The sequence below is a fragment of the Equus przewalskii genome, chromosome 1 (genome assembly GCF_037783145.1).
Source record: "Equus przewalskii isolate Varuska chromosome 1, EquPr2, whole genome shotgun sequence".
Classification (NCBI taxonomy): Eukaryota; Metazoa; Chordata; class Mammalia; order Perissodactyla; family Equidae; genus Equus; species Equus przewalskii.
The window spans coordinates 183,482,030-183,508,945 of record NC_091831.1 but is presented as its reverse complement, the minus strand read 5'-3'; the positions used below and the strand labels follow the sequence as shown (position 1 = coordinate 183,508,945).

Below are 26,916 nucleotides of genomic sequence, written 5' to 3'. Positions count from 1 at the left end.
TTTGTTCTTCCTGAGCACAGTTGGCTTGTTTTTATCTTGTGGACACTGTGAGTCATTTAACTGGTTGTGTTGCCCTGTTTGCCTTGGCTGCAAGGAAGCTCAGAGACACATGTGTGCCCCACTCCTGCCAGATACCTAGTGCTTTAAGCATGTGTTTTTGTTTATGTACTAACTTCCTTCTTATCTTTCCACCCTCGTTTTCTGTCTGCCCTGATATTTTGGAACTTTTTATTGAATCATAACTTACAACAGAAATCATAGATGTACAGCTTGATGCCTTTTCATTAAGTGTGACCAGCACTCAGATCAACGACAAAACACGACCAGCCTCCCGGTATTCTCCTCATGCCCCTCCTAGTCACTACCTTTCCCTTAAGGGTAACCACTGTCCTGACTTCTTACATCACAGGCTTTTGAATTTTATGTAAGTGGGTCATATACCATGTGCTCGTTTGTGTCTGGACTTTTTAAAATTTACTATTGTTTATGGAATTCATCCATATCATTGCATATAGTTGTAGTTTGTGTGTTGTCATTGCTGTATGTCTGTTGTATGAAAGTAGCATGATTTTTTCCACTATTGATGGGCATTTGGTTAGTTTCCAATTTGGAGCTATTCTAAATAGTGCTATTGTGAACATTCTAGCACATGTATTTTGGTGAATACATGTACACATTTCTGTTGGGTATATACCTAGAAGGGAAATTACAAAGTCATAATTTATACATATGTTTAGCTTGGCAGGTACTGCCAAAGAGTTTTCCAAACTGTCTCAATTTATAGTCTCATCATCAGTGTATGAGAGTTCCAGTTGCTCCTTATCTTCACCAACGGTTGGTATTGTCTGTTGTTTTCATTTTAGCTATTCTGGTGGGTATATAGTAGTATAATATTATGGTTTTAATTTACATTTCCCTGGTGACTCTTAAAATTGTACGCCTTTTCATTTGTTTACTGGGCATTTGGATATTTTCTTTTGTGAAGTACCTGTTTAAATCCTTTGCCCATTTTTCTGTTGGGTCTAGATATCTGGTAGAATAAGTTCTTCAGTTTTGTTCTTTAACGTTGTCTTGGCTGTTCTTGCATGTTTGCATTTTCGTATATATTTTAGAATTAATTTGTTAAACTCCGCAAGATAACCTGTTATGATTTTGATTGAGATTGCATTGAATCTGTAGGTCCGTTTGGAGATAATTTACATCTTTACAATATAGAATATTCTAATTCGTGAACATCGTATATCCCTCCGTTTATCTAGGATCTTTAATTTATTGCAAAAATGTATTATAATTTTCAGTGTAGAGGTCTTATGTCTCTCTTAGATTTATTTCTAGATATTTGATGTTTTTTGATACTCACATAAATAGTCTTTTTTTTTAAGGTTTATTTTCTACTTCTGTTGCAGATATATGGAAATATAATTGATTTTTGACCTTGTATCCATCTTGGTTGTTTTAAATTCACTTATTGATTCTAACAATTTATAAATTCTTTTTGAGTTTCTATGTACAGTCATGTTATCTGCAAGTAATAACTATTTTATTTCTTCCTTTCCCATCCATATACTTGACAGGCTCAATGTTTAATGCTAGTATATGTTGTTTTCTATGTGTTTCTTGTTCGTTTGTCTGTTTTTACAAGCTAACGACAGATAGAACACAAGACAGATAGGAATGGATTTTTTCCCTTAAGTTATCTTTAGTTGTACAGTTAAAGTTGAGTCACAATATATGATTTTCTTAATTAAAGTTCCCAAGAGGCTGATAGTACTTGGGAATCCAAATAGTGTCGAATGAGTTCTTCCTGCAGAGAAGGTCATAGCGTCTTCAGCTCCAGCGGACTCAGCTTTCCCGTCCCCAGGACTCAGTCCAAATGATCAAAGTGTCTTGCTTGTGGGTTACACTGGGTCTTCTCCTCCGTTTTCCTCTGTCCATATGGTCTTTGTCTCTCTGAGATGGGGAAGGAATGACTGATTCTTTAAAAAGAAGACACACTCATTGAATATCTCATTTTGGCTGTTTCTGTCAGGCTTTGGGCAGATGGTACATGGTACAAGCCAGGGCTGGCAAACTATGACCTGTGGGCCAAATCCTGCCTGCCACCTGTTTTTATGGCCTCTGAGCTAAGAGTAATTTTCACATTTTTAAATGGTTAAAAAAATTAAAAAAAGAATAATATTTTATGACAGATGAAAATTACATGAAATTCCAATTTCAGTGTCCATAAATAAAGTCTTATTGGAATACAAGCACGCTCATTCATTTATGTATTGTCTGTGGCTGCCTTTGCACCAAACAGCCAAGTGGAGTAGTTGCAACAGAGGTCATAAGTCTCACATAGACAAAAATATTTACTGTCTTTACAGAAAAAATTGCCAACCCCTGATTTAATTGTAGGGAGCCATATAAGGATTTGAACAGGAGAATGACATGCACAATGTGCTAATTTAGCAAAGTTAATCAAGTTATGGTATGTAGAATAGCATTGGATATAGAAGAGAGGGGAGTCTTGAGGTAGGAGGCCAAAGCCATTTATAGTTATTTTTGAAAGGCAGCTGTGCTCACCACCAATGCCACTTACTTATAGTCATTTTTAGAATGTCTGATTTCTGTCCAATACTCTTGTGTATCATAGGTCAGCAATTCCCAGACTTCAGGGAATTTTGACATATTATTTTACCTATTTATTATTTGACATATTTTTTTAACGTATAACTTTATTTTACGTCACTGTATCATCTCTTTTTTTTCATAAACTGGAGATTTACGTAAGGTGAGCAGCAGCACGTGGTGGCTGGGAAGGCAGGCAGACGTAAGTTCAAACCTCACATCTGCCTCTTCGCCAGCTGTGGACCTGGAGTGGGCTGTTTTCTAAGCTTCAGGCTCCTCATTTGTAAAACAGCTGTTGCCCTGAGAATTAAGTAAAATAATATGTGTCAAGCATCCAGCATGTGTTAATCTTCAGGAGTGGTAGATATTATGATGTGCTTGTTTAAGTGATTCTGGTGAATTCAAACTGGTTTTGTTTGAAATACTTGGGGACTTTTCATGCTATCTGTTAAGATAATTAGGGATGCTTAGTTAGTGTGTTCTTTTCCCCTGGTTTATATTTCCCACTTTCCTGATGATTTGCTTGTAGCTCGTTATTTTATTGTGTTTATTTCCTTTAACCATACCAATTCCTCTGTAGAGTAAAAAGGCTATTTAAAAACATTGTAGAGAGAGCCTGGGATAGTTTAAAAACACAGTTGTGAATAACCCAAATAAGAGCTTGTCTTAGTTTGGGCTGCTATAACAAAGTACCATAGACTAGGTAGCTTATAAATGACAGAATTTATTTCTCACAGTTCTGGGAGCTGGAAGCCTGAGATCAAGGCTCTGGCAGAGATGACATCTGGTGAGGGCCCACTTGCTGGTTGACGGACGCCCATCTCGCTGTGACCTCACGTGGCAGAAGGGGTGAGGGAGCTCTCTGGGGCCTCTCTTATAAGGGCACCACTCCCATTCCTGGGGGCTCCACCCTCGCATCCTAATCAAATGCTCCCAAATGCCCCACCCTCTAATGCCATCGTGTTGGGGCTTAAGTTTCAACATGTGAATTTTGGGGAACACAACATTCAGTCTATAGCAGAGCTCGTCCTTTAGACTGATGCCATACTTCAAGGAAAAAAAAATACTAGTATTAAAATTAAGAGAATAGGGGCCTGTACATATGTCGGGGCAGGACGTATATGGGAAATCTCTATACCTTCTGCTCAATTTTTCTGTGAACCTAAAACTGCTCTAAAAGATCAAATCCTTAAAAAAGTGAACAGATTTAACTCACGTCCCCCCTTATCTGTACAGTGCTTTACAGAAACTGTTGAGTGCTTCCTGAAAGCCTGCTGCTGTTTTATAGCTTTATGTGATTTCGATAGAATTTAGTTGTGAAACTAAGATGTCAAAATCTCACTGATCTGTTCCTGTTGACTAATACGCTGCCAATTGAGAATGGAGCAATTTATAACCTCCTTCAAAAGGGCATGCTAATTTTTAACATGTTTCTATTTTTATTTGCTAAAGAAAAGCTCTTTCAAACTTTAAAGTTGGTGTCAAAAAAAGAAAGAAAAGGACATGTGCGCCCCTGACCCCACTGTAGATTTGGTCGTGATCTAAAAACAATATTGACTGTGGAGTTTGGAAAACAGGATTGTTGGCTTCGTGGTAGTGCTGGAATTTGGGTAATTTGGAAGATTCCAGCTAATCAACTGGAAAACAGTCATTGTCTGTTATGAATCCTTGTGAGGGGCTTTAAAGATAGAAAAAATAAGAACAGGATCCATATTCTTTATATCATGCTTTACTGTTCAACACCCTCAGCTTTTCACACATCATAAAGGTTAAGGATGAGTCTGGATATTGTTCTGTGCACCTGACTCTGATTCTTACGGATCTTGAAATGAGGTAGATGAGATATGTGGACATAGATAATCGAATTACATACCTGCACTACTTTGTGTCTAGTAAATGAAGAAGCTAGTTAAGTTACTTTCCCAAGGTCACAGTGCTCCTAAAGAGTCCTCAGCCCCCAGATCTGACTCAGAACTGGTACGTTTTTCTGTTCAGTTTGACGACCATTTTCTTCTTTACTGTGTGCCAGACATTGTGTTAGGCACTGCAGGTATGAAGGTGAGTGAGACATGGTCGTCAGCTTGAAGGGAGTTAGAGCGTGGCAGAAGACAGGATTTTAGTACAGTGATAAGTATTCTGATAGCACTGGTGCCAGTGTAAGGGAGAGCTTTTAGTTTAGTCCAGGAGCTTAGGAGACCCTTCTCAGAGGTGAACCCCCACTTGAAAGATGAATAAGTACTGTAACTTAGAAAGGAGGTATACCTTGCGTTTCTCTGAGGCCTCTGCAGAGGTGATCTACTATATATAATGCCACATTGTAATTATCAATGCCTAGATGTATTTAGGGATGGCAGTATATAGTGGAAAATATAGTCTGGTTATTTCATAAAAGTGTCTTGAGTAAATTCCTCCCTTTTCACCCAACCTCACCACCACTACCAAGAGTGGTGGGCAAAATTTCCATGGTACAAGGTCAATTCTGTTTCTTTCAGGCCCTCCAGAAAGAAAAAGTTTATCAGAGCAGCTCTAAAGGGCTTATTGGACCAGATCCCTTTAAGAAGGAAATTAAGTACCCCACAGGGGAGCATCTTGGAACATTTTAAACTGCCTCTTTAAACTTAGGCTTGGGAGGAGAGCTTTTTTTTTTTTTGAGGAAGATTAGCCCTGAGCTAACATCTGCCAATCCTCCTCTTTTTCCTGAGGAAGACTGACCCTGAGCTAACATCCATGCCCATCTTCCTCTACTTTATACGTGGGACGCCTACCACAGCATGGCCTTTGCCAAGTGGTGCCATGTCTGCACCCAGGATCTGAACCAGCGAACCCCAGGCCGCCGAGAAGCGGAATGTGTGAACCTAACCGCTGAGCCGCCGGGCCGGCCCCAGAGCTCTTGACAGCTCTCTCTCTGGGCTGATCCTGACTGCTTCCTCTGACCTTGGCTGTGCTCATCTGCCTGCCTTCTCTTTTCACTATTGGTCAACCACATGTTCATGTGTTCCCTACACTCCCGACTGACTTCCAGCTCCCAGCTTTCCCTGTCCTGCTTGCTGGTTCTCCAGCCCCCTGACCTCACGTGACCTCAGATTTCAAGCTCTGGCCTGCTCACCTGGACAGTGCATGCCCCGTCTGCTGGGGGACAGACACAGCCAGCCTGTCCACCAGCCCTGTGCTGCGCCAGCACTGGATGGCTTGGCAGCAGTGACTCGCTCCGCCTTCCCCCGACACACACATGTAGGTGGGGCACACAGCATCTCAGGAGGATGGTCAAAGCCAAGAGTGGAAAGGGTCAGAAAAGAAGGGAGACCTTTTAGGGAAGGTCTAGAGGGGAAACTCTAGTGTGTTTAAAGACAGTCCTCAAAAGCCCATTCATTCAGTAAATATCTGAGTGCCTTCTGCACGTCAGGCATTGCGCTGGGCTACAGGAGTGTAAGATGAATAAGGAGGATATTTGGGATTCCAAAAAACTATTGATGTGAAGCACATTTACAGCACATGTTATCCCTCTGTTGTCATACTGGCCACATAGTTTTATGCTAGTAAGCACATTTTTGTGACTAAACTCTTGGTCTTATCCTAAGTTAGCTTCCAAGGTTATTGTACCCAAGGTACCATTTATAGGTTGAAGTGGAATCATACCTATTGACCTGTGGATTTAGGGATTGCCAGGCAATATAAGGTCTCATGTAAAATCTTTCTGATATCTGCTGTACTGAAACAGAAGGAATGATTTCCCATCCTTGGCAAATGCTCTCATGTTCTGGAAGCAAGACTGTCGGGAGAATGATGAAGTTTGCCAAATGTCACTTTCAGTCTGTGCGGAGAGACCTCTGGCTGTTTGTGAGCCTTCCCCCTTAGTGTGACCTGGCCTTTTGGAAGCCTTGATCAGGGACAGGTGGCAAAGTCAAAAGCTTTTAACGGGGCCGGCCCGGTGGTGCAGCACTTAAGTGTGCACGTTCTGCTTCGGTGGCCTGGGGTTCGCTGGTTCTGATCCCGGGTGTGGACATGGCACCGCTTGGCAAGCCATGCTGTGGCAGGCATCCCACAGATAAAGTAGAGGAAGGTGGGCACAGATGTAAAGAGGAGGATTGGCAGTAGTTAGCTCAGGGCTAATCTTCCTCAAAAAAAAAAAAAAACGCTTTTAAGGACCAAGCAGGTAAATGTATTGGAGTAGGCATGGGCAGTGAATACAAGATTGAGATATTTAAAATAATATTATCAGGGGGCTGGCCCCGTGGACAAGTGGTTAAGTTCGCACGCTCTGCTTTGGCGGCCCAGGGTTTCGCTGGTTGGGATCCTGGGCGCGGACATGGCACTGCTTGTCAGACCATGCTGAGGCGGCGTCCCACACAGCACAACTAGAGACCCTCACAACTAGAATATACAACTATGTAGTGGGGGGCTTTGGGGAGAATAAAATAAAAAAAAAAAAAAGATTGGGAACACGTTAGCTCAGGTGCCAATCTTTAAAAACCTAAATAAAATAAAGTGATATTATTGGATATTATTTGAAAACTGCAACAGCAGAGCTGTGCTGGCCAAACAAGAGGACGGCAGTGCTTACCAGCCACACTCGGCTTCTGGGCTTTCGTCGTCCTGGGGACCAGGCTGCCCTCTCAGGGTGAATGGATTGGGAGAGCTGACGTACTCGTGTCCACAGTCAGGCAGCAGAAAATGCTGGTGTTACCAGGGATTCACCAAAATGTAGTCTATACTTGGTGTGTGAAATTCTGCTCTTATCCTTTTCTTCATAATTAGAAAAGACCAATGCACATTCAACATTTGTTCCAAAACATTAAATAAGTATAGTTGTAGATCATTCATCTATAGAGTTTGATCATGTCTTGAGTGGCAAAAAACAACACAACTACAAAAAACCCAGGCTGTTAATTTCTCACGTCACCTGAAGAGAAACTGTGAAACAGCCACATGAAGTCTCCCTTCAGCGTTTGTGGACTTGAAGACAGGGTCTGCAGCAAACCACATCAGCGCTCTGCAAACCTTGGGAGCAACTCTGCATTCCCACTGAGTGTGCAGAAGTGATAAACTACTGGGGAAATCTCAGTGGGGTTATTGAAAACTGAATTGTTTGGTGAGACAGAAGGCAACTCAGAATCAGATATGAGTCAGAATCAGATATGGTGAGGGATGAACAAAACTGAAACACCCGTTGTGGCAGCAGGAAGAGCCTGGCAAAGTGAACTCCTCTAAGGAGGAGAATTGCTTCCTGATTATAGAGATTTTCTTGATTAGCTAGTAGTATTTCTTCTATCTGCTAGACATGTTAATATATGTACTCATCATCAAATTTAGGCACTGAACAGAACAAGCTTTTATTTTATTTTTTTAAGATTATCAAATTTTTGCCAAGAAACGATAATGCATGTTATCCATCAAAATAAACAGTAAAAAAATTCAGCCAAAAATAAAATTTGTTGAACAACCTATCAGTGATTTTTAATTGTATTGCCTTGACTTTTCCACACTCCTGTCCCAGGGTCTAATGGCTATTGACTGCCCATATACTGGCATTGTGGACTATCGGCAGGTGGCCTTGTCGTTTGCCCAGGATTTCCAAGAAGCAGGTGGCTCTGTCTTGACCAATTTTGAAGTAAAAGAGATTGAAAAGGCTAAAGAGAGTCCTTCAAGAAGTAAAGATGGTAAGCCACCCTCGTCTTTTCTTTTGAATACATGTGTTGACTTCTGAACCATCTGGGGACTGTTTTTGGCTGGGTAGCCCTGGCGGGAGGGACGCCAGGAGCTAGGCTAGAGTGGGACGCCGAGCTGGTGCAGGTGCAGAAGGGACCGGGGAGACCGGGCGACGGAGGACTGGGACTTGTAGAGAGTCTTGTGCTGATGGAGCTAGGCCCGAGCGCTAAGACCTGAACTGACGGGGTAGCCCCAGACCCTTCCCTCTCCTGCCCGAGCGCTAAGACCTGAACTGATGGGGTAGCCCCAGACCCTTCCCTCTCCTGCAGGTTAGAGTCAGCATCCCTTGGGGATGCTCGTTAAAAACACAGATTTTGGCATCACACAGTCTTACTGAAACAGACTGTCTGGGGATAGGACACGGCTCAGCCATTCTGAACACACCCTACCCCTGCATTGTAGACTGCACTTAGAGTTTGTTTTGTTTTGCTTTGGGGACAGTTTTTGTTTGTTTGTTTGTTTGTTTGTTTTAAACCAAATGAATTATTTTGTTACCCTTGAATTTGCTGTTGGGAAATTTGAGGAGAAAAAAGGTAGTGCTTGGTTCATTCTTCTTGATAGATTTTTAAGGTGATCTGGGCCATCTGAATCATTCTCCCAATGTCCTTTGAAAATTCTGAGATGATGACAAATTGTTAAATTATTATGATTGTTATAGGTAGGTAGCTTAATCAACCAAATTATGAGGCAAGTAGATCCTATTCTTTACCTGCTGTACACATGCTGTATAAGACTTGGAGATCCAATGTGTCTGATCAGGAACTAATTTTATAAATAGTCAGTTTGTTATTGGAAATGTTGCGTGGTGATAACTCTTGCTTCTCCACAGCAACTAGAATCTGCAAGGACTCAGGGAACCAGCACCTGGATAGGCGTCACAGCATCAGTGCTGCAAGAGAATGTACACTGATTCAGGACCCATTTTACAGCATAGCTTCTAGGATTGTAGTTGAGAGGAAAGCTGGGGCTGCCTGGTTGAGCTGAGGTTGGGATGATTTATAAGCATAGATTAAATGAATTAAAATGAAATAAGCTAAAAACATGCCAGAGTTTCATGTATTGTCAAATATGAGCTAGCTTAATCTTGTTACTTAGCAAAAAGCTTCAGGATGAAAAGTGGGAGGCAGTCATGGTTATGACTGAAGAAAATTGCTTAAATTTGTTTCTCGTATAATATTTCAAGTAACGCAGGCTTTCTTTTACTAAAAATAAATCTTTAATTCTTTTTTTTTTTAGGGGTGACATATCCAATTGTTATAAGGAATACAAAGGTAAAAATTCTTAAGCAAAACTGCCTTCATCTACTTTATCTACTTTCACCCCCTCTCGTTTCTTAAAAACCACAGTGCTTAATAACCACAGTGCTGTATTTTATGTTATTGGATGAAATTTGTCTAAGGTAAAAGTTATTCTGAAAGAAATTCTCTGAGAGCAATGTAATAGCGTTCGTTCTAAGGGTTTCAGCTTGGAAATGTCTTCATAAAGTGATTGTGCCAGCAAAGAACAGGATTATAAGCACTCAGAGTGTTTAACTTCAAGGCAAAACTGGTAGACACTTTATTGCTCTGCCTTCTGCTCTCCATTGACTTATTAGCTCTCTACTAAGGAGAAGACGTTGGGGGACATGTTGTGCAGAGCGAGATGGACTGCTTTCCTTCACTCCACATGGTCTAAAACAAGCGCCGTGGGATGGCATGGAAGCGTTGCATTTGCTGTGTGTTCACTGAATGATCAGAGTTAGTCAGGAGAGCAGAATCATTAGCATTGTAGGATTTATTATGGGAATTAGGCCTTACACAATTATGCAAGGATCTGAGGAAGCAAAAGGCAGAGGGGGAGTTGGTATATCGGAGGCATCTCCAGCCATTCTGAGGAGCCCAGTGTGTCCAGCTGCTGCAGTGGGGCTGCAAACGGGAAGCTCGTCTGAGGAGGAGAAGATCTGGTGGGGCTCCTGCCCCGGTGTCTACACCCATGCAGTGGGCTGGGGCGCTGCTTGGTCAGTGGTCAGTAGTTGGGAAGAGGAGCTGGAAATGGAGCTATGATTCACGTGGCAGTGGGTGTTTGTCACACAGTCGACAGGAATGACCTTCAGAGCAGAGCGGCTGCTGCTGCACTTCTGCCTGCCGTATCGTGTGCCGTTCCTGTTGGGTCGACTTTGGGTTGGGACCATATAGGGAAGGGCATTCTGTCAAGCATAGTTCCCAGCTTACGCACCTCGATGCAGTGTAAACCCACGGTGCATCCCTGTTCAGCTGACATCCATTTGCACCCACAGTAGTAACTACATTTAGCTTCCAGGTAAAGATGGTAGTAAAATTACACTTCCACCTACAAGGTGCAGCTGTCTTTCGCACCACTGAAGGCATGCTGATTCTCCAAAAAGATACGCAGTCCACTTCACCCATCTTTGGGTGATGTTCATTTCTTTTCTAGCTGAGTCACGCTCCCCTTTGAGATCCTGTAACTTACATGCTGAGATGTAAGGTCACCCGCGGCTGTAGCATCTCCTGTTAGACAGTAGTTCTCAGCTGGAGGCGATTTTACCCCCGGGAGACGTTTGGCAATGTCTGGAGACGTTTTTGGTTGTCGCAACTGGTGGAGGGGGACAGTGCTACTGGCATTTAGTGAGTAGAGACCAGGGATGCTATTGAATATCCTACAATGTGTGGGACAGGCCCCCATAAGAAAAAGAGGTCTGGCCCCAAATGCCAGTAGTACTGAAGTTGAGAAACCGTTGTGTTGGATCATGGGGAAATGGAAGAGACGGGTAGATTAGTCTTCTCTGGCCCCCAGCACAGAGCACCACAGGCTGGGGGCTTCAACAACAGAAGCTTATTTTTTCACAGTTCTGGAGGCTAGAAGTCTAAGATCAAGGTATTATTAGGGTTAGTTTCTGGTGAGATCTTTCTTCTTGGCTTGTCGATGGACGCCTTCTTCCTGTGTCCTCGTGTGGCCTTTTCTCTGTGCATGCACATGTGCAGAGAGAACGAGAGAGAGCAATCTCTGGTCTCTTCCTCTTAGAAGAACACCAGTCCTAGCAGATTAGCCTCTGCTCTTGTGACCTCATTTCACCATAATTACCTCCGTAAAGGTCCTGTCTCTGAATGTAGTCACATTGGCAGTTAGGGCTTCAACATACGAATTGGGAGGAGAGGGGATGAGACACAGTTCAGTCTTTAACAGTGAGCATAAAGAAAGAATTGGTAATGTAGAGACATATATTTATTTCAAAGTAAAGAAGAAATTCTCATAACTACTACATTCCTCATTTCTGTCACCAATCATGTGGTCATAGCTAATACTTACAATTTCCTTCTTCCACTACCCATTCCATAGTCCGTTTGCCCATAGCAGGCATCGCTGCTGGCCGTGGTTCCTAGTTTGGTGGGGTAACTCAAACTTTCATTCCTACAGTGTCTGTGCCATTAGCAGCCTTGCCTGTTGGGTTGTGGTGGTTTCTATTAACTTTTATAACAATGTATGGGGATACTAAGAGATACCCCAGGAGATCTGTACTCCAGACATACTCTGCTTTATCATCCCCAAGCCTTCTCTGTGGTAGCAACTCTATTTCTCCTTGAGAGTCGGGATCGCTTATCCCATTCAGTACAGAATCCCCTCTGCCTGTTGATTCACTGGCCTGAGAAACCCAAAGTGGCAAGGTGGGTACTGTCAACTTCTAGCTTAATGGAACCATTGCTTATTCTCTAAAGGAAGCATTTCTCCCTTGGGAACTAAGACTTCCAGAGCCCAAAGTTGTGTGGATAGGAAGCAAAAATTTCACTACTAGATTATTGTAATAGTAAGGAACTCCTCCCATTTCTACCTCTTGATTTCCAGACCTGTGAAACCTGGCTATGAGAGAAACAACACCATATATTAGTCACTGATTGGGAGGGTATAGAGCATCCTAGAAGACATTGCCCTAGCCCTGCAAGGAGTTGCCAGCCTGCTAGTGCTGTTAGTGAATCTTCAAAAGCGCATTCCACTTCCTGTCACCCACTGGCTTTAGGATGATGGGGAAAATGATAAAATCAGTAAATTCCACAGGCGTGAGCCTATTGTTATACTTCATTTGCTGTAAAATAAGCTCAATGATCAGAAGTAATGCTTCTGGGTAAAATACCACAATGGTGAATAAGGCATCCTGTAAGTTCACCGATGGTGGTTTCCGCAGAAGCGTTGTGGGCAGAGAAGACTAATCAATATCTGGAGCAAGTGTCTGTTCCAGTGAGGACTAAGTGCTGCCCTTTTTTTTTGATTGAAGTGGTCCAGGGACCATATCAGTGGCTCTGTTGATCTCTGCTGTTGGCAGATTGAGCATTCAGCAGTGGCTGTAGACAGATCAGCCTTGGTGGGTACGTCTGTGTTGCTGAGCCCATGCATCACCTCCATCCTTGCTGCCATAACCATTTAGCTCATGAAGCCATTGGGTAACAGACAGGGATACCTAGGGAACAAGGCTAATTAAATTAACATCCACAGAGCAGGTCATCTTGTCTCCTCACTGTTAAAACCTCAGCCGAGGTTACTCTTCAGTGAGCATTCATATCAATGAGCATTCATATGGAACTCAAATATCTTCATCCTCTGAGCCTGTTTGGAGAGGTCCATTCACATACCTCTTCTCCAGAGCTCCTCTTCCTGACCACCCGGCCAACCCTTAGTCACATTAGCACATGGAGCAGTGTAGGTCATGCTTGTAGCCGTCCCCCCTCCTAGGGGAGATAACAGCCAGGTATGGAGTTCAAGTTCTCCCCGTGGGAGGATTCTCCTTCACCACAGTCCTGCAGGGCCACTCCCGAGTGGGGCTCTGGCATGTAGTTGTTCACTTTCGAGTGGTGCCAGGATGTTGTGCAGAAGCATTTGTAAACCAGGCCTCTATTTTGTCTTCCTTGGTCAGCTCATCAAAGAGAACTTCCCATGGGGCCACAGGAGCTGGTTGCGAGGGAGGAGGTAATTTAGCAGGAGCAGGGGACATGGGAATTTGAGCCACCTGCCTCTGCAACTTATGTGTGCCTGCAGGATTGTACAACCCTGAGCTTGTATAACCTACTTCCTTTTGATGACAGAGTGCTGCTTATGCACCCACTTTTGTGGCTTGGTGAGTCAGACAACACCCAGTTAATAATGAGTAGTTCACTTGGTAACTTGGTGACCTGGGGTCAAGTGTTGAGTCAAAGCCAGAAACACTTTCTCAAAAGGAGGATAGTGATCCGCAGAGGATGGTATAACTGTCCTCGAGAATCCTAGAGTTCCCTGCTGTGACTCGCCTATAGGGACCTACCAGTCTCTGTAAAACATTGCTGTCTGCCACAGATACTGCAGTTGCCGTCAGATCTGCTGGGTCACGTGGTCCAAGTGGCAGAGCAAACAGGGTCTCCATTCAAAGAAGGATTGAAAGTCTGTTTCTGCCCCTGCCCTCATGCAAGGGACATTTCCACTAGAGTGTGGCATCGTGTGATGGAGGATGTGCAGGGCCTGTGGGCACCAGTGGACACGTATTTCACCCACAGTTACCGTGGTTGTTGCCTTTTATTTTGGCATTTTCCTTTAGTACAGTTACACAATATAATTAAAAATTTTGAGTCAACTTATTGAGTTGAACATCTATGCTTTTATGAGAGGTTAAAAGAAAAGGAATTTTTAAACTTTTGGGGAGAAGATTTGTAAACTAAAGATTTACAGATTGCATATGGAGAAGAAGTCTGTTTTACTTATGAAATAGGAATAGAGATGTATAGTTTATTTTTTTGAAGAAATTTCTGTTTGGGGGCCGACCCCCTGGCTGAGTGGTTAAAGTTCCACGTGCTCCGTTTTGGCAGCCTGGGTTCGCAGGTTCAGATCCCAGGCACGGACCTCCTCCACTCATCAGCCATGCTGTGGCGGCATCCCACATTCAAAATAGAGGCAGACTGGCACAGATGTTAGCTCAGGGCTGGTCTTCCTCAAGCAAAACAAAGAGGAAGATTGGCAACAGATGTTAGCTCAGGGCGAATCTTCCTCAGCCAAAAAAAAGAAAAAAAAAAGAAATTTATGTTTGAACAAATATTCAGATCATTCAATGTTTACCTAAATTTCCACTTTGGATGTGAAGTTAATGTGTTACTGAATTTAATTATTGTTTCCTGTATGGCATAAAATGATTTCAGAGACCTATGACAGTTTTTAATCATTTCTTTTTTTGGAACTGTTCCTTGAGTCTTTTAAAGAGACCTTCTAGGTTATTGCATGTTTGTACCATTCTACAAATTATCTTATCTTTACATTCATCATTAGGCTTATCTATGTTTTATGTTCCAAGAACCAAAGAATTGCTGGCCTTTCAGGTAGTAACTAGTAGATTTGTATCACATGAAAATATTTCTTGTACTTCTGGTGTATAACTCTAGATGAACAGGAAAGATATTAACCTATTTAGAAGAAGACATTTTTTGTTTTTGTTGACGTAGCCCTTTTGACGTCAAGGGTCTTAAAACTATCATAGTTTAGCTAATTTGAATTCACTACAAAGAAGTTTCATCTGATTTTTGTCAGAAGTGCAACCTGTTATCTCTTGAAAAGTGGCTGACCTTTGTAGCTGGGCAAAAATAGGATGCATACAGAGATAGAAGAGGGCTGAGTCAGTAAGGCTGGAAAGAAAGAGCGTGTGGAGACGGGTGAGAGCTCCAAGGCTTCAGAAATGGGTCATCTGGGAAGGAAATCGAGGAAGAAGAAATTACCTGGAGCAAGGAGGTGCTAGTGTTTACTCTGTAAGAAGTAAAGAGATGAGAATGAGAGTGTGGGTGTGAATCGGGGGTAAATGAAATCATTTAGGAAATAGGGTGGCAAATTGGCTAACCCTGGCAGGATAAAGCTAAAAATATGCAGATGATAATCACAAAATAAAATTTATGGGAAAATACAGCAGCCTAAGATTAGCACTCTCCTAGTTCTTAAAGCAAACCTTGACTACAGAGTGTGTTCTCAGTAAACGTGGACTGAACGAATGAGGTTTTGAAAGGAGCCTCAGTTTGCAAGGTAGATATTGACCAGGAAGGAGAAAGTGGATGGTGGGTAGATTCCGGTTGGAATTGAGCAAGATTATTGAGTGTGAAGTAAACTGAGAGTAACAAGATAATTACTCCTAGATGAGATGGGAGAAGCTCTCTGGAATACAGAGGAGGCCAGATTGGTGGGCTGTCTAAGTGAAGTTTGCTTCTTCGTGCAACAAATAGTCAAGAAGATCCATGCTAGGTCTTAGTAAAATGGGGAGGGGGTGTGTGTGTGTATGCGCTCATGTGTGGCTTAAGTATCCTCACTAGGTCAACCACTGTATTTCTAATTTGAAGTACAGAATTCAAAGTGACATCCTCTTGCGGGCCACTACCCTAAGTTTCTAGGTGCCACCTGAATGCTGAAGAGCTTATTTTGCTGATACTTGTATTTAATTTCCTCTTTTAAAAGGGATAAAATAAAGGGCCAGCCCAGTGGTGTAGTGGTTAATTTCACGCACTTCACTTCAGCAGCTCGGGGTTCATGGGTGTGGACCTACACACTGCTCGTTAAGCCACACTGTGGCAGTGCCCCACATATAACATGGAGGAAGATGGGCACAGATGTTAGCTCAGGGACAATGTTCCTAAAGCAAAAAGAGGAGGATTGGCAACAGATGTTAGCTCAGGGCCAACCTTCCTCACCAAAAAAAAAAATAATAATAACAATAATAATTAATAAATAAATAAAAGGAGGGAAAATGAGCAAAGTCATTTTGTACCCTTACTGGCTTTTCTATCATCTGTTTTTCCCCCTTGACCTGTTCTTCTCCCCTCTGCTGCCTACCGTGCACTGTTGTTTTCTCTCATAGGGAGAGGAAGTTCGATGTCAGTATGTTGTGACGTGTGCAGGACTTTACTCAGACCGCATTTCAGAGTTGAGTGGCTGTAATCCCGATCCTCGAATTGTACCCTTCCGGGGAGATTACCTTGTCCTGAAGCCGGAAAAACGCTATCTTGTGAAAGGAAACATTTACCCGGTAGGTAGTGATGCTCTGCCTTCCCACTCTCTCAAGATGGCTGTGGGCGAGACGAGAGGGGAGCAGAAACTTCTACCTGGGTCAGACGTGAGAGACATGTTGAAGGGCTTTTAGTGCAAGCATTTCACCTGTGTCTCTTGTGGTTAAATCCCTAAACCTTTATTCTGATATAGTCATTAAATTATGGTTACTTGCCCACCAGTCCATGTCTTTAGGAGGCGTGAGCGTGTCACGGGAAGGGCTGTCAAGACAGACCCAGTTCTTCCTCCTGTCTGGTGGAGGGAGCACTCCTAAGAGGACTTGCCCTTCCAGCATGCCCAGATCCCCAGCCCCTGACTCAGTTCACTACCTGTAGGTGCAGAGAAGGGGACGTGGCCACTGCAGTGTCCTGGTGTAGGAGACAGAGCCGTTTAAGTGGAGAGTTCACTCTTCTGTCTGGAGCCACTAGGCTGAACCAGATGAAATTGCCAATATTCAGCTGTTTCTTTGTGACCTTGCCAAAACATCCATTTCATCTGCTTCAACCTAATACATCCCACTTTACAGAAGTCTGCTGTGAATGTGTTTTTTTCTGGCAACTCTGATTTTCTTGCCAGCCACATACATCCCTAGTTGGGGTGGGGGTTGGGGGATAACCTGAAATAGGACAGTTCTTTTCTTCTTCTTCTTTAGCCAGAAAGAGGAAAAGATGGGACAATGTTTTCAGAGTCAACAGCACCAGTGTTTCCTGTGTGGCATTTCTAGGCAGAAGCGTGTGAACAGAGAAGTGCATCTGAGACAGACCAGAAGTGATGCAGACTGAGTGCATGAGAAGAGAGTGTTTGAGGTTACCGTGCATGTTTGCATGTGTGATAAAATGCGGCATGAAATGGGGCTCATAGTCCTTTGCTATGTTGAATCCGTAGGTCCCAGATAGCCGATTTCCTTTCCTAGGCGTTCACTTCACACCAAGGATGGATGGCAGCATTTGGCTAGGGCCGAACGCAGTGCTGGCCCTTAAACGAGAGGGCTACAGACCCTTTGACTTCAGTGCCAGAGATGTTATGGATGTCATTATCAAGAGGTAATTTTATCTCCTAAAAAGACAATTTTATATGCTTATGTTTTTAATGTGGGAAATTTTGTCTTTATTCATATTCTATTCAGTAAATCCTCATGTTTGTGATTGGTGTATTGATATTTTTATTAATCCAAATTAAGAGCTTTGTGGAATAAGCATAACTTTTTAACTACTTCAAGAGCATGCTGATGAGCCAGGGTGATGCCTTGGTTAAAAACAGTAAGACCAAGAGCCAGTCACACATCTGACAATCCAAATCTCAACTTCTACTTGAGTTTGGGGGAAAAAAAAGAAGTTTGTCTCAAAATCAGTAGATGGCTTACTTTGATAAGATCATTTCAAGCCCGTCACCATTATTTTGAGAACCACTGGAGAAACTGCTGATCACTGAAGTTGTTTCCTTTTGTGGGAAACTGACAACACTGTTGTGTTGACGTGGGACGCAGATTCTTTGCTGTTCTAAGAATTAGCTCGACTGGGTGTTTTGTCTGGTCTTTCCAGCAGTGTTGCTCTCCAGAGGGTTTCAAAATCGCTAGAATGCTTTTTAAGCTATCCTTGAGTTTCACCCTGCGCAGATTCTGGAGCAGAAGGTTTCGGCTGGGGCTTCCTAGCCTGTGTGCTTGTAAAGCTACAGAGACACACGCCCCGCAGGGTCACACTGGAGAATCACTGCAGGAGCGCCCGCCTCTGCTGACTGAAGAAAAGTGGGTACATGGCCTCCTTGGTTAGAGCCCTGATTTAGAGACCCGGCGCTACCCTTTAGGCGGTTGTGAGAGTGTGTAGCACTTGCACTGGACAGCCCTGCTGTGGCCAGGCTTTCAGAGTCCTGCTCTGAGACCAGCATTCCCTGGGATTTGAGTTTGAAAGGTGTTTACCTTTGGAGTTTGGAAGGTATTCTTTTGCTGAAGTTTCTTTATGTTGGCCAAAAGTTGATTTGCTTTTAATATGTGGTTTTTCTGACTTTGCCTAGATTTCTGTGATGCCACCCAAAAAAAAAAAAAGATCAAATAGTTGTAAGTGTGTTTTGTAGTAATAAAGAATTCCTTTCTCATATAAAGATTTTATTTGCTTTGCTTTCAGTGGCTTGATTAAACTGGTGTTCCAGAATTTCTCTTACGGAGTTAACGAGATGTACAAAGCCCTTTTTCTCAGTGCAACAGTGAAGCACCTTCAAAAGTTTATCCCTGAAATTACTGTCAGTGACATCCATAGGTAAGGAGAAGCCGTTAAGGACTGTAGATAGAGTCAGGACCTGGGTGAACTGGGGAGGTGGGTCTGATGTCCAGTCAGTGTGTCCACTGCGTCTTGTGTGCTCTCCCTTCCCAGCACGTTGCTGAGTTCCCTCTGCAGTGCATGTGGTGGGCTTGCTGCCTTGTGGCCCTTAGTGCTTGGACTAGCCCATTTATGATTACCTAGACCACCGTACAGCATTCACTGAAGCCTCCACCGCAGCTGGATTGTGATGCCACCTCTGCCTTTGTGTCCAGCTGTCATTCATGACAAGAACATCTCACCTGAAATTTTTTCTAATCTCCCTGGCCTCTTACTCTTATGATTTTAAAGCCTTTTGATCTTAATTCCATATAAGATCATTGATCCCTATGTTAACTAATTAGGTAGTAAACACATTACAACATTGTATTTTGATTGATTGTTAAAACCTATTAGAAACACACTCCTGTACCTGGCCTCTTATCTTGCCTCCTCTCTGCCTCCTTTGCTCTTCCATGGGCCTCCTCCACGGAGGGACTCTGCCTGCAGGACAGAAGTGGGAAGTGGTGTGGTAACAGTCAGTCTAGGTCCTTGCTCCAGGGGTGTGGGGCAAAGGAAGGATCACTTGAAAATATTTTTTTTCTTAAAGATAAAGTTTTTCTGGACGTGGTCTGTAGATTGTCTGAATACCACCCAAGCCTACCTTCTTTTCTCTTTGGAGGTATTTTTAGGGTGTTTACCTTTTTCCTTGAACAAGCCATCCCTGGGCCCCATCAGCAGCGTGCTTTGAGATACTCTCCCTCCGTGAACCTCTAGAGTGCTGAGTGTTGGTCTCTGCAGTAACAGCTGCTGAGCTTGCCTCATGTGAAATGTCAGCAGCTCGGTTCTGCAACTGGGAGGAGAGCAGTGATCGTGTCAGCTGTCTCCCTTAGGGGAGCGTCCTGGGCTCAATCTGACTCCAGTGTGTCGTTCTCAGGCCAGCCTCTTTGAATCCTTAGAAGAACTGTTAAAACCCAGCTAACGTCTTTACTCTTCTCTCACTCCTCTACTCACCTTCTGAAGTAGAAGGGATAAAAATATCTAGGCTTTGTTTTCTGTCACTCACCTATAAATAATAAAGGCTTTTATGTTCTCAGTGGTCTGCTTTAGCAGACTGATATTTTCTATCTGAAAAGAGATTGGTCAAATCTGATGTCTGTCACTGCTGTCACTGTTCTTGGAAACAGTAGGTGGGTGCGGCAGACTCTGCATCAGCAGTTGCAGTGAAGTCACCACCCGTATTCACTTACCGCCTTTCATAGCAGCCTGAGAAGACTCTTTAGACCAGTGGATTTCACACAGGAGAACTGGACGTGGAGCTTGTGGTTTTCGGTGAACACGCCTGTCTCTGGTGTGAGGGTGTGGATTTCAGTCACCAGTGCCATTAGCACATAGGGGAAAAGGGCACACAGCACTGTAGGCAGGTGAATTGGGGACAAATTCAACCCAATCGTAGGTGAATCTGTGGAGACAGAGAAGCGGAGCATGTTCAGAATTCCCTTTACCCCTTCCCATGACTCCTGTAGCTCTTGGAGGAAGGAAATTATCAGTGACAAAAAGGAAGTTGTAGGAGATATGTTTGATACCATTTATGTGAGTTTAAACAACACCATATACTATCTATGGATTGCACATGTAATATGAAAATAAAAATGAGCATGGGAGAGAGAAACACTAATTGAGGAGAGTGGTTACCTCTGGGAGAGAGGGGAATGGGGTCCAGAGAGTTCCACAGGGGGCTTCCATCATGTCTGTGATGCTTATTTTTTAAGCTGTTTGTAAGAAAACAGGTGTTCATTGTGTGATTCTCTGTACCTTGTTGTATCCCTGAAATACTAAATGATAATAATAAAAAGTAAGGTCAGTAGACTCCCCCACATTTTGAGTCCCAAGTTCTGCCTTCTTGCAGCCCAGTGTAGTAAAACCATTGGTGCTCTAGTGTTGATGTCAAGACAGACGCATATTGAGCAGTTCTAGACAGTAAAAGAGTGCTAGCTCAGGACAGTGTCGTTACATTGCAGGAGCCACCAGAGGACACCCAGCTTGACTTCTCATTGCCAGGCAAGAGCGCCTTGGACATTAACTTCCTGGTGAACCTTAGACTGGAGTGTAAAGTTGTAGCCTGTCAAATATGTGTTAGATGTACACACTTCTCATTGTTAAATGATAATCTCTGAGGTTCTTAATTTAGCTCTAAAGTCCTTTAATTTGTTCTGTGATTAATTTGACTTGATAATCTAACAACAGTTTGTATCTCTTAGCCTTGTAAGGATGTAAAAGAGGAAGACATATATGTCAAGGTCCCCTCTTTTTCCACACTTGATTTTGAGAAGTGTCTTAATTGGGCAAGATGCTTTCATCATGAGTGATAGCTAGAAACTGCAGTGTGTCGTTGTGAAATGCAGAGGCAACAGCCAAGCACTCGTGCAGTGAGGTGACTGAGATCAGGGCGTCTCAGTCTTGGCACTATTGACATTTTGGGCCAAATAATGCTTTGTTGTGGGAGACTGTCCAGTTCATTGTAGGATGTTTAGCAGCATCCCTGGCCTCTTCCCACTAGATGCCAGCCGTACTCTCCTGGTTATGACAATTAAAAGGCCTCCAGACATGGCTGAATGTCCTCTAGGGGGCAAAAGCTCCCTTAGTTGGGAACCACTAGTCTAGAGAATTTGGTAACCCTCCCACTATAAAACATTGAATCTTGAGAAAATATGATAAAAGTCCTTTGAAATACATATAACTGAGAGTGCAAGAGAGTTGGGGAATCCCAGGGGCAAACACAAAGAGGAAATGGAAAACCCAAGTACTAAGAGGAATTGGGGCTGCTGCTGTCCTGGAGGGGAGGGGGGTGTGTGTGCGTGCTGATTTTGGTATAACTATACTGAGTTTTATTTGTAATTGACATGTGATTTACGGACAATAAAATGTGCAGATCTTAAGAGCTCAGAGAATTTGGCAATTGTATAAACTCATGTATCCACCACACCAAACAAGATATAAAACATTAGGGACTTATTTTAATTGCCACTCAAGTGCTGGAAAGGAGGCCTTGGGTCTGAAAAAGCTGAAAATTTGGAGCTGAGACTGCTGTGTAAGGCAAGGGATTCTTGAAGGGCTGCACCCTTGGTGAAAAGAAAGTCTAGAAAAAAATTCCCCTTGGTACCAGGAAATGTGAAGAAATTTCATCTGCCCTAGTCTTGAGGGGTAAGTGGAATCTCCTAAAAATCTGCAACCATGGGCCTGCCCTAACAAGTGCTTGGAGTTTGAATTTATACCACCAGCATGATCTAAGAACCTTAAGATGAGAAATTAAGTTAAAAAGTAGATCCAGATATGTTTAGATCCTGCTTCGAACTAATCATCTCTCCCTCTCTCATTGTAAACAGATCAGAGAGAGAGAGATTGAAAATCAGGGTAATTTGGCCACAGACTGAATATTGTTGATACTAAGCAATTATTAGTTTTGTATTATTATTATTTTAAGACTCTTGAAGAGAAATTATACATCGAAGTAAAATGATATGCTACCTGGGGTTTGCTCTAAGATAACCCAGTAGAGAGAGGTGGACAGTAGGTGCGGATATAGATGAAACAAGATTGGCTGTGTTGATTATTGTTGGTACTGGGTAGTATATACATGGGAGTTCATTAAACTATTCACTTTACTTTTGTACATGTTTAAAACTTTCCATAGAAAAGTGCTCCCAGGATGGCCATGCCCCTGGAGCACTTGATAGAAGCAAATGCAAAATCTGTGTGGAGGGATGTGACCTCAAGCCAGCCCCCACTGCTCCCCCAGATAAAGCCCTGCTGAACAGAAACTCACCTTCAAAAGTTACGGAGCACCTACGTGAGAGCCAGCAGACAGAATAAATACCAGCATTAGACCCCTGACAACTTTGGGTAATGGTAATATTAAAAACTATGAAGTCAGTATGCTCCATTGAATTAGAAACAAAAAGGAAGGGAAAACGTGAAGAGGAATAAAAAAAAAAAAATCTGGAGAAATTTGGAAACGAATTAATTAGAATTTCTAGAAATGAAAAATATAGTTCTTAAATTTTTTTTTTTGAGGAAGATTAGCCCTGAACTAACATCTGCCGCCAATCCTCCTCTTTTTGCTGAGGAAGATTGGCCCCAAGCTAACATCTGTGCCCATCTTCTTTCTGCTTGAGGAAGATGGTCCCTGAGCTCACATCTGTGCCTGTCTTCCTCTATTTTGTATATGGGACACTGCCACAGCATGGCTTGATAAGCAGCATGTAGGTCCACATCCAGGATCTGAACTGGTGAACCCCGGGCTGCTGAAGTGGAGCATGCAAAACTTAACCGCTACACCACCAGGCTGGTCCCTATAGTTCTTAAATTTTAAAACTCAAATGACTAGGTTAGACAACTAGTTAGACTTACCTTAAGAGAAAATTACTACATTGTAAAGTAAATCTGAAGAATTTAGAGAACAATTTTGTAAGATAAAGAATCATGAGAGGGCCGGCCCGGTGGTGCAGTGGTTAAGTTCACATGTTCCGCTTCTCGGCGGCCCGGGGTTCGCCAGTTCAGATCCCAGGTGAGGACATGGCACTGCTTGGCACGCCATGCTGTGGTAGGCATCCCACATATAAAGGTAGAGGAAGATGGGCATGGATGTTAGCTCAGGGCCAGGCTTCCTCAGCAAAAATAGGAGGACAGGTGGTAGTTAGCTCAGGGCTAATCTTCCTCAAAAAAAAAAAAAAAAAAAGATGAATCATGAGGAAATTAAAAGACATGGAGAAGAAAACAAGAAGATTCCAGCCTACATCTCATAGGAGTTCCAGAGAAATTGAGAAGAGGCAATACTTTGAAGAGGAGTATTTGAGAATTTTGTAGAATTGACAGAAAAAACTAAAATTCAGGATGCACAGTGAGTCCCATCTGAATAAATAATACTAAATACAAGAATGGGAATAGATTATATAACTTCCAAATCAGTAGAGGAGGAAAAAAGAATACAGAAAAGACAGTAACTCAAGAAAGGAGGTGGGATAAGCCCAGGAAAATCCGGTTAAAGACCATAAAATAATGTTAGAAATCAAACATACCAGTAATCACAATAAGTTTAAGTGTACTTAATCGTTAAGACAGAGATTGTCGGGTTGGATTAAAAAAGAATCCATCTATGTGCTGGGCAAATGCTTAACAGAAGAAAGGTGAGTACTGGGTTCATTTTAGATAAAATACACTTTAACACAGAAGTTGTTATTAGAGATAAAGAGGGTCACTCTAAAATTGTTGCATGTAATAGCAGAGCTGTGAAGTACAGAGGACAGAAACTGACAAATCTGCAAGCGGAAGTCAACAAAACCACAATTGTGGTGGGTGATTTTAAGACAAGTCTGTTGACAGAAGATAGATGGAGCAGATAAAATATTAGATTTGCATAACACAGTTAAAACACTTGATTTAGTGGGTGTATAGAACCCTCTCACCCTCATTACAGAATACTTGAGTTATTCAAGCCCTCATGAAACATTTACAAAGGCTCAAAATGTTCAAAGCTCTAAACCAAGTTCTCAACAAAATTTAAAAATTGGGCATAGAAAAACCATGTTCTCTTATCACAATCCAGTTAGGTTGAAGATTTGTAACAGAAATACCCCTCCTTTGTGTTTGGAAATGAAGGTGGAATGGTTTACTCTCCCCATATGAGCACTCCCAATTTAAATATGCTCATGGGAACCTCTGTTTTCAGATAACAGTAGATCCCATGGTGACTGTTAGAAAATACTAAATTGTCCAGTTTGGAACTGGCCAAAGATGTCAGCTGTAGCCTTTCCTAGTTGTTTTCCCGCACACAGGATGATGCCTGCCACAGAACAATGAAGCAGTAACTCCAGCACTTCTCAGATGAAAGAATGCCATTGTTACGTATTCACCTGTTGTTTCTGTACATATTTAAGGGTCTGGGATGTACATTCCCATTAATTTAGCTACAAATATAGCAAAATAAATGGCTACAGAACACTAAAAATTAAATGTAGCTGAATTCTCAGACATTAAATTTGCTGAATTGTTTGTTCTTTCAGCTGTTAAAATAGAATTTAAAATAATTAGAAGTTAAAAAATTAAAAGTTTTTAGAGGCTGTGCCTGGTGGCTGGTGGTTAAGTTTGTGTGCTCTGCTTTGGCGGCCTGGGGTTCACAGGTTTGGATCCTGGGCGTGGACCTAGCACAGCTCATCAAGTCATGCTGTGGCGGCGTCCCACATAAAATAGAGGAAGATTGGCACAGATGGCAGCTCAGCGACAATCTTCCTCAGCAAAAAGAGGAGGATTGGCGTCGAATGTTAGCTCAGGGCCAGTCTTCCTCACACACACACAAAATTAAGTTTCTCGCCTTATTGAATGCTTGCTATGTACTAGGCACAAATCTAGACATGGGGGTGAAGTAGGGTGTTGTGCAAGATGCTGTCCTGGCCCTCAAGACAATTATGGTTTATCTTACCTGAAATTTCCAAGTATGATATTTAGTCTGAGGTATTCTGAGGGGGATACCTGTACGTAATCATGCAAAGCACAACCACAAGTCGCATGAAGTGCTGAATAGAGAACATGAAGAATTTGGTAGTTTAAATAGTTCATGTTAAATAGTTACTTTAGTTTGAACTAAAGTGAGATCCTTAGAAAAACAATTTTTTTTATAGTTTTGAGTCTAGGTTTTGAACACTTGGGCAGGAGTGTAGGGACACTGAGAACATAACTGGTGTTTGTCAGAGCAGTAACTAAGTGTGGACACATTTTAAACTGTGCTCAGTCACTATTAGCTTCTGTTGGCTTGGGAGGAGTAAGGAAGCCTCTGCAGAGAGAGGAAAGTTTCTCCGTGCATGGTCGTCAGCAGCTGCTCATGCTGCTGTGGGCCCCCTAACATGCTGGCCTTCTGCCAGATTAAAGGAGAGGGACCAGAAAACTCAGATGTTCTCAGCAGCCATAGCAGCATTGTCCAAGAAAAGGGGAGAAATGTTGCTTTGGTGTGTTGAGATAAGCTACAGGTAGAGAATGTACAAAATGGGCCACACAGCAGCTGAGACGCTGACGTGTGTCCTTACCTTAAGAAATTTCAGCTTCAGTCCCGTTCTGTCTTGTGTTCCAAGTGTTGTGTCTGATTCTAACTTGGACATCCTTCCTGTCCCGACTCCCTGCAGGCTTCTACAGGGCAGACTGCTTGCCTTTCACCCTTGTTGTAATTCTTACTTACCTCTCTACAGATGAACAGTATAGCTGTGTGACTTCAGGCAAGTTATTTCGCCTCTCTGTGTTTCTTTGCTGTTAAATATAAACTGTATCAGCCTCCTAGAGTTGTTGCGAGGATTAAATGAGAGAATTCCTAGCACAGAGTAAGGACTTGGTAAATAATAGCTCTTGTTATCATTCTCTCTTCCCAGCCAGGCTGAGGTCATAGAGGTCAGTGTTCTCATCTTGTTCTTTGTGTCTTCCTCAAGTCCTTATCTGCATTGGCCCTGAAGCAATAAAAAATGTTTAGTATTGTTGCCTGATTTCTTCAGTCTTGGTGGTATGTATAGAGCAGCTGTTTTCAAACTGGGTTTTCTTAAACAGTTCTAGTGGTGGTCCTTTTAGAGTCCAAAAATATTTTATTCAAATTTCACCTGTAAATTTTAAGTATTTTAAAAACTAAAAAAATATATAATTTGTGTTATAAAACAAAACTTTAAGTAGTAAAGGTGCTTACGGTGTTAACATGCTGCCAAGTTAATTCATTTTTGTGCTTTTCCTGTCATCTCTGTTTGATTAATTGAAGGTTATCCTGACATTGAAGGCTAAACTGTTGAAAATAAAAACAAACTACAGAACAAGAACCTGCTGCCGTTTGCAAATATTTTTCTCCATAAATTTTAATAGTGTGCAATCAAAACACGCAAAAAACAGAACTCTGTAGTGGACGTAGGACTGCAGCTGCCACGCCTCACTGCTGCTCTCGTTGCTCTGCATTCATCAGAAGAGCTTATTGTTCCCATTGGTTGATCTGATAAATTCATTTTATAAATTTCAATAAGAAATGTATCTATTCTAATTAAATGTGGATTATTTATAATAGCTTTCCTGTTCATGTACTTGTGTGGGAAGCATTTCTTGGCACTGTCCTGTAGCAGGCGTATGCTCTAGGGTAAGGATCTAGGTCTGACAGGCTACAACTGACAGCCTTTGGCTAAACTCACACCTATTAGGTTTCCACATAATTGTGCATTTAGAAGCATAAAGACTTTATTGCTTTCAGAGTCCTTTG

The 26,916-nt window shown here is 42.5% G+C and overlaps 1 protein-coding gene across 6 annotated transcripts in view; it reads left to right on the top strand.

The window, feature by feature from the left end:
- The window catches only part of L2HGDH (L-2-hydroxyglutarate dehydrogenase), a 40,248-nt gene that overhangs the window by 11,185 nt on the left and 2,147 nt on the right, over positions 1-26,916 (top strand). For 2 of the 6 annotated variants that reach the window (XM_070588879.1, XM_070588919.1), the window contains 5 exons: positions 8,105-8,267; positions 9,553-9,587; positions 16,163-16,330; positions 17,236-17,393; positions 18,471-18,602. In XM_070588879.1, coding sequence (XP_070444980.1) covers positions 8,105-8,267; positions 9,553-9,587; positions 16,163-16,330; positions 17,236-17,393; positions 18,471-18,602 — 656 coding nt within the window. Of the gene's footprint in view, positions 1-8,104; positions 8,268-9,552; positions 9,588-16,162; positions 16,331-17,235; positions 17,394-18,470; positions 18,603-18,716; positions 19,741-20,662; positions 21,581-26,430; positions 26,727-26,916 lie in introns of those variants that run through there. The other 4 variants (XM_070588905.1, XM_070588895.1, XM_070588912.1 and 1 more) reach the window with 4 other exon arrangements.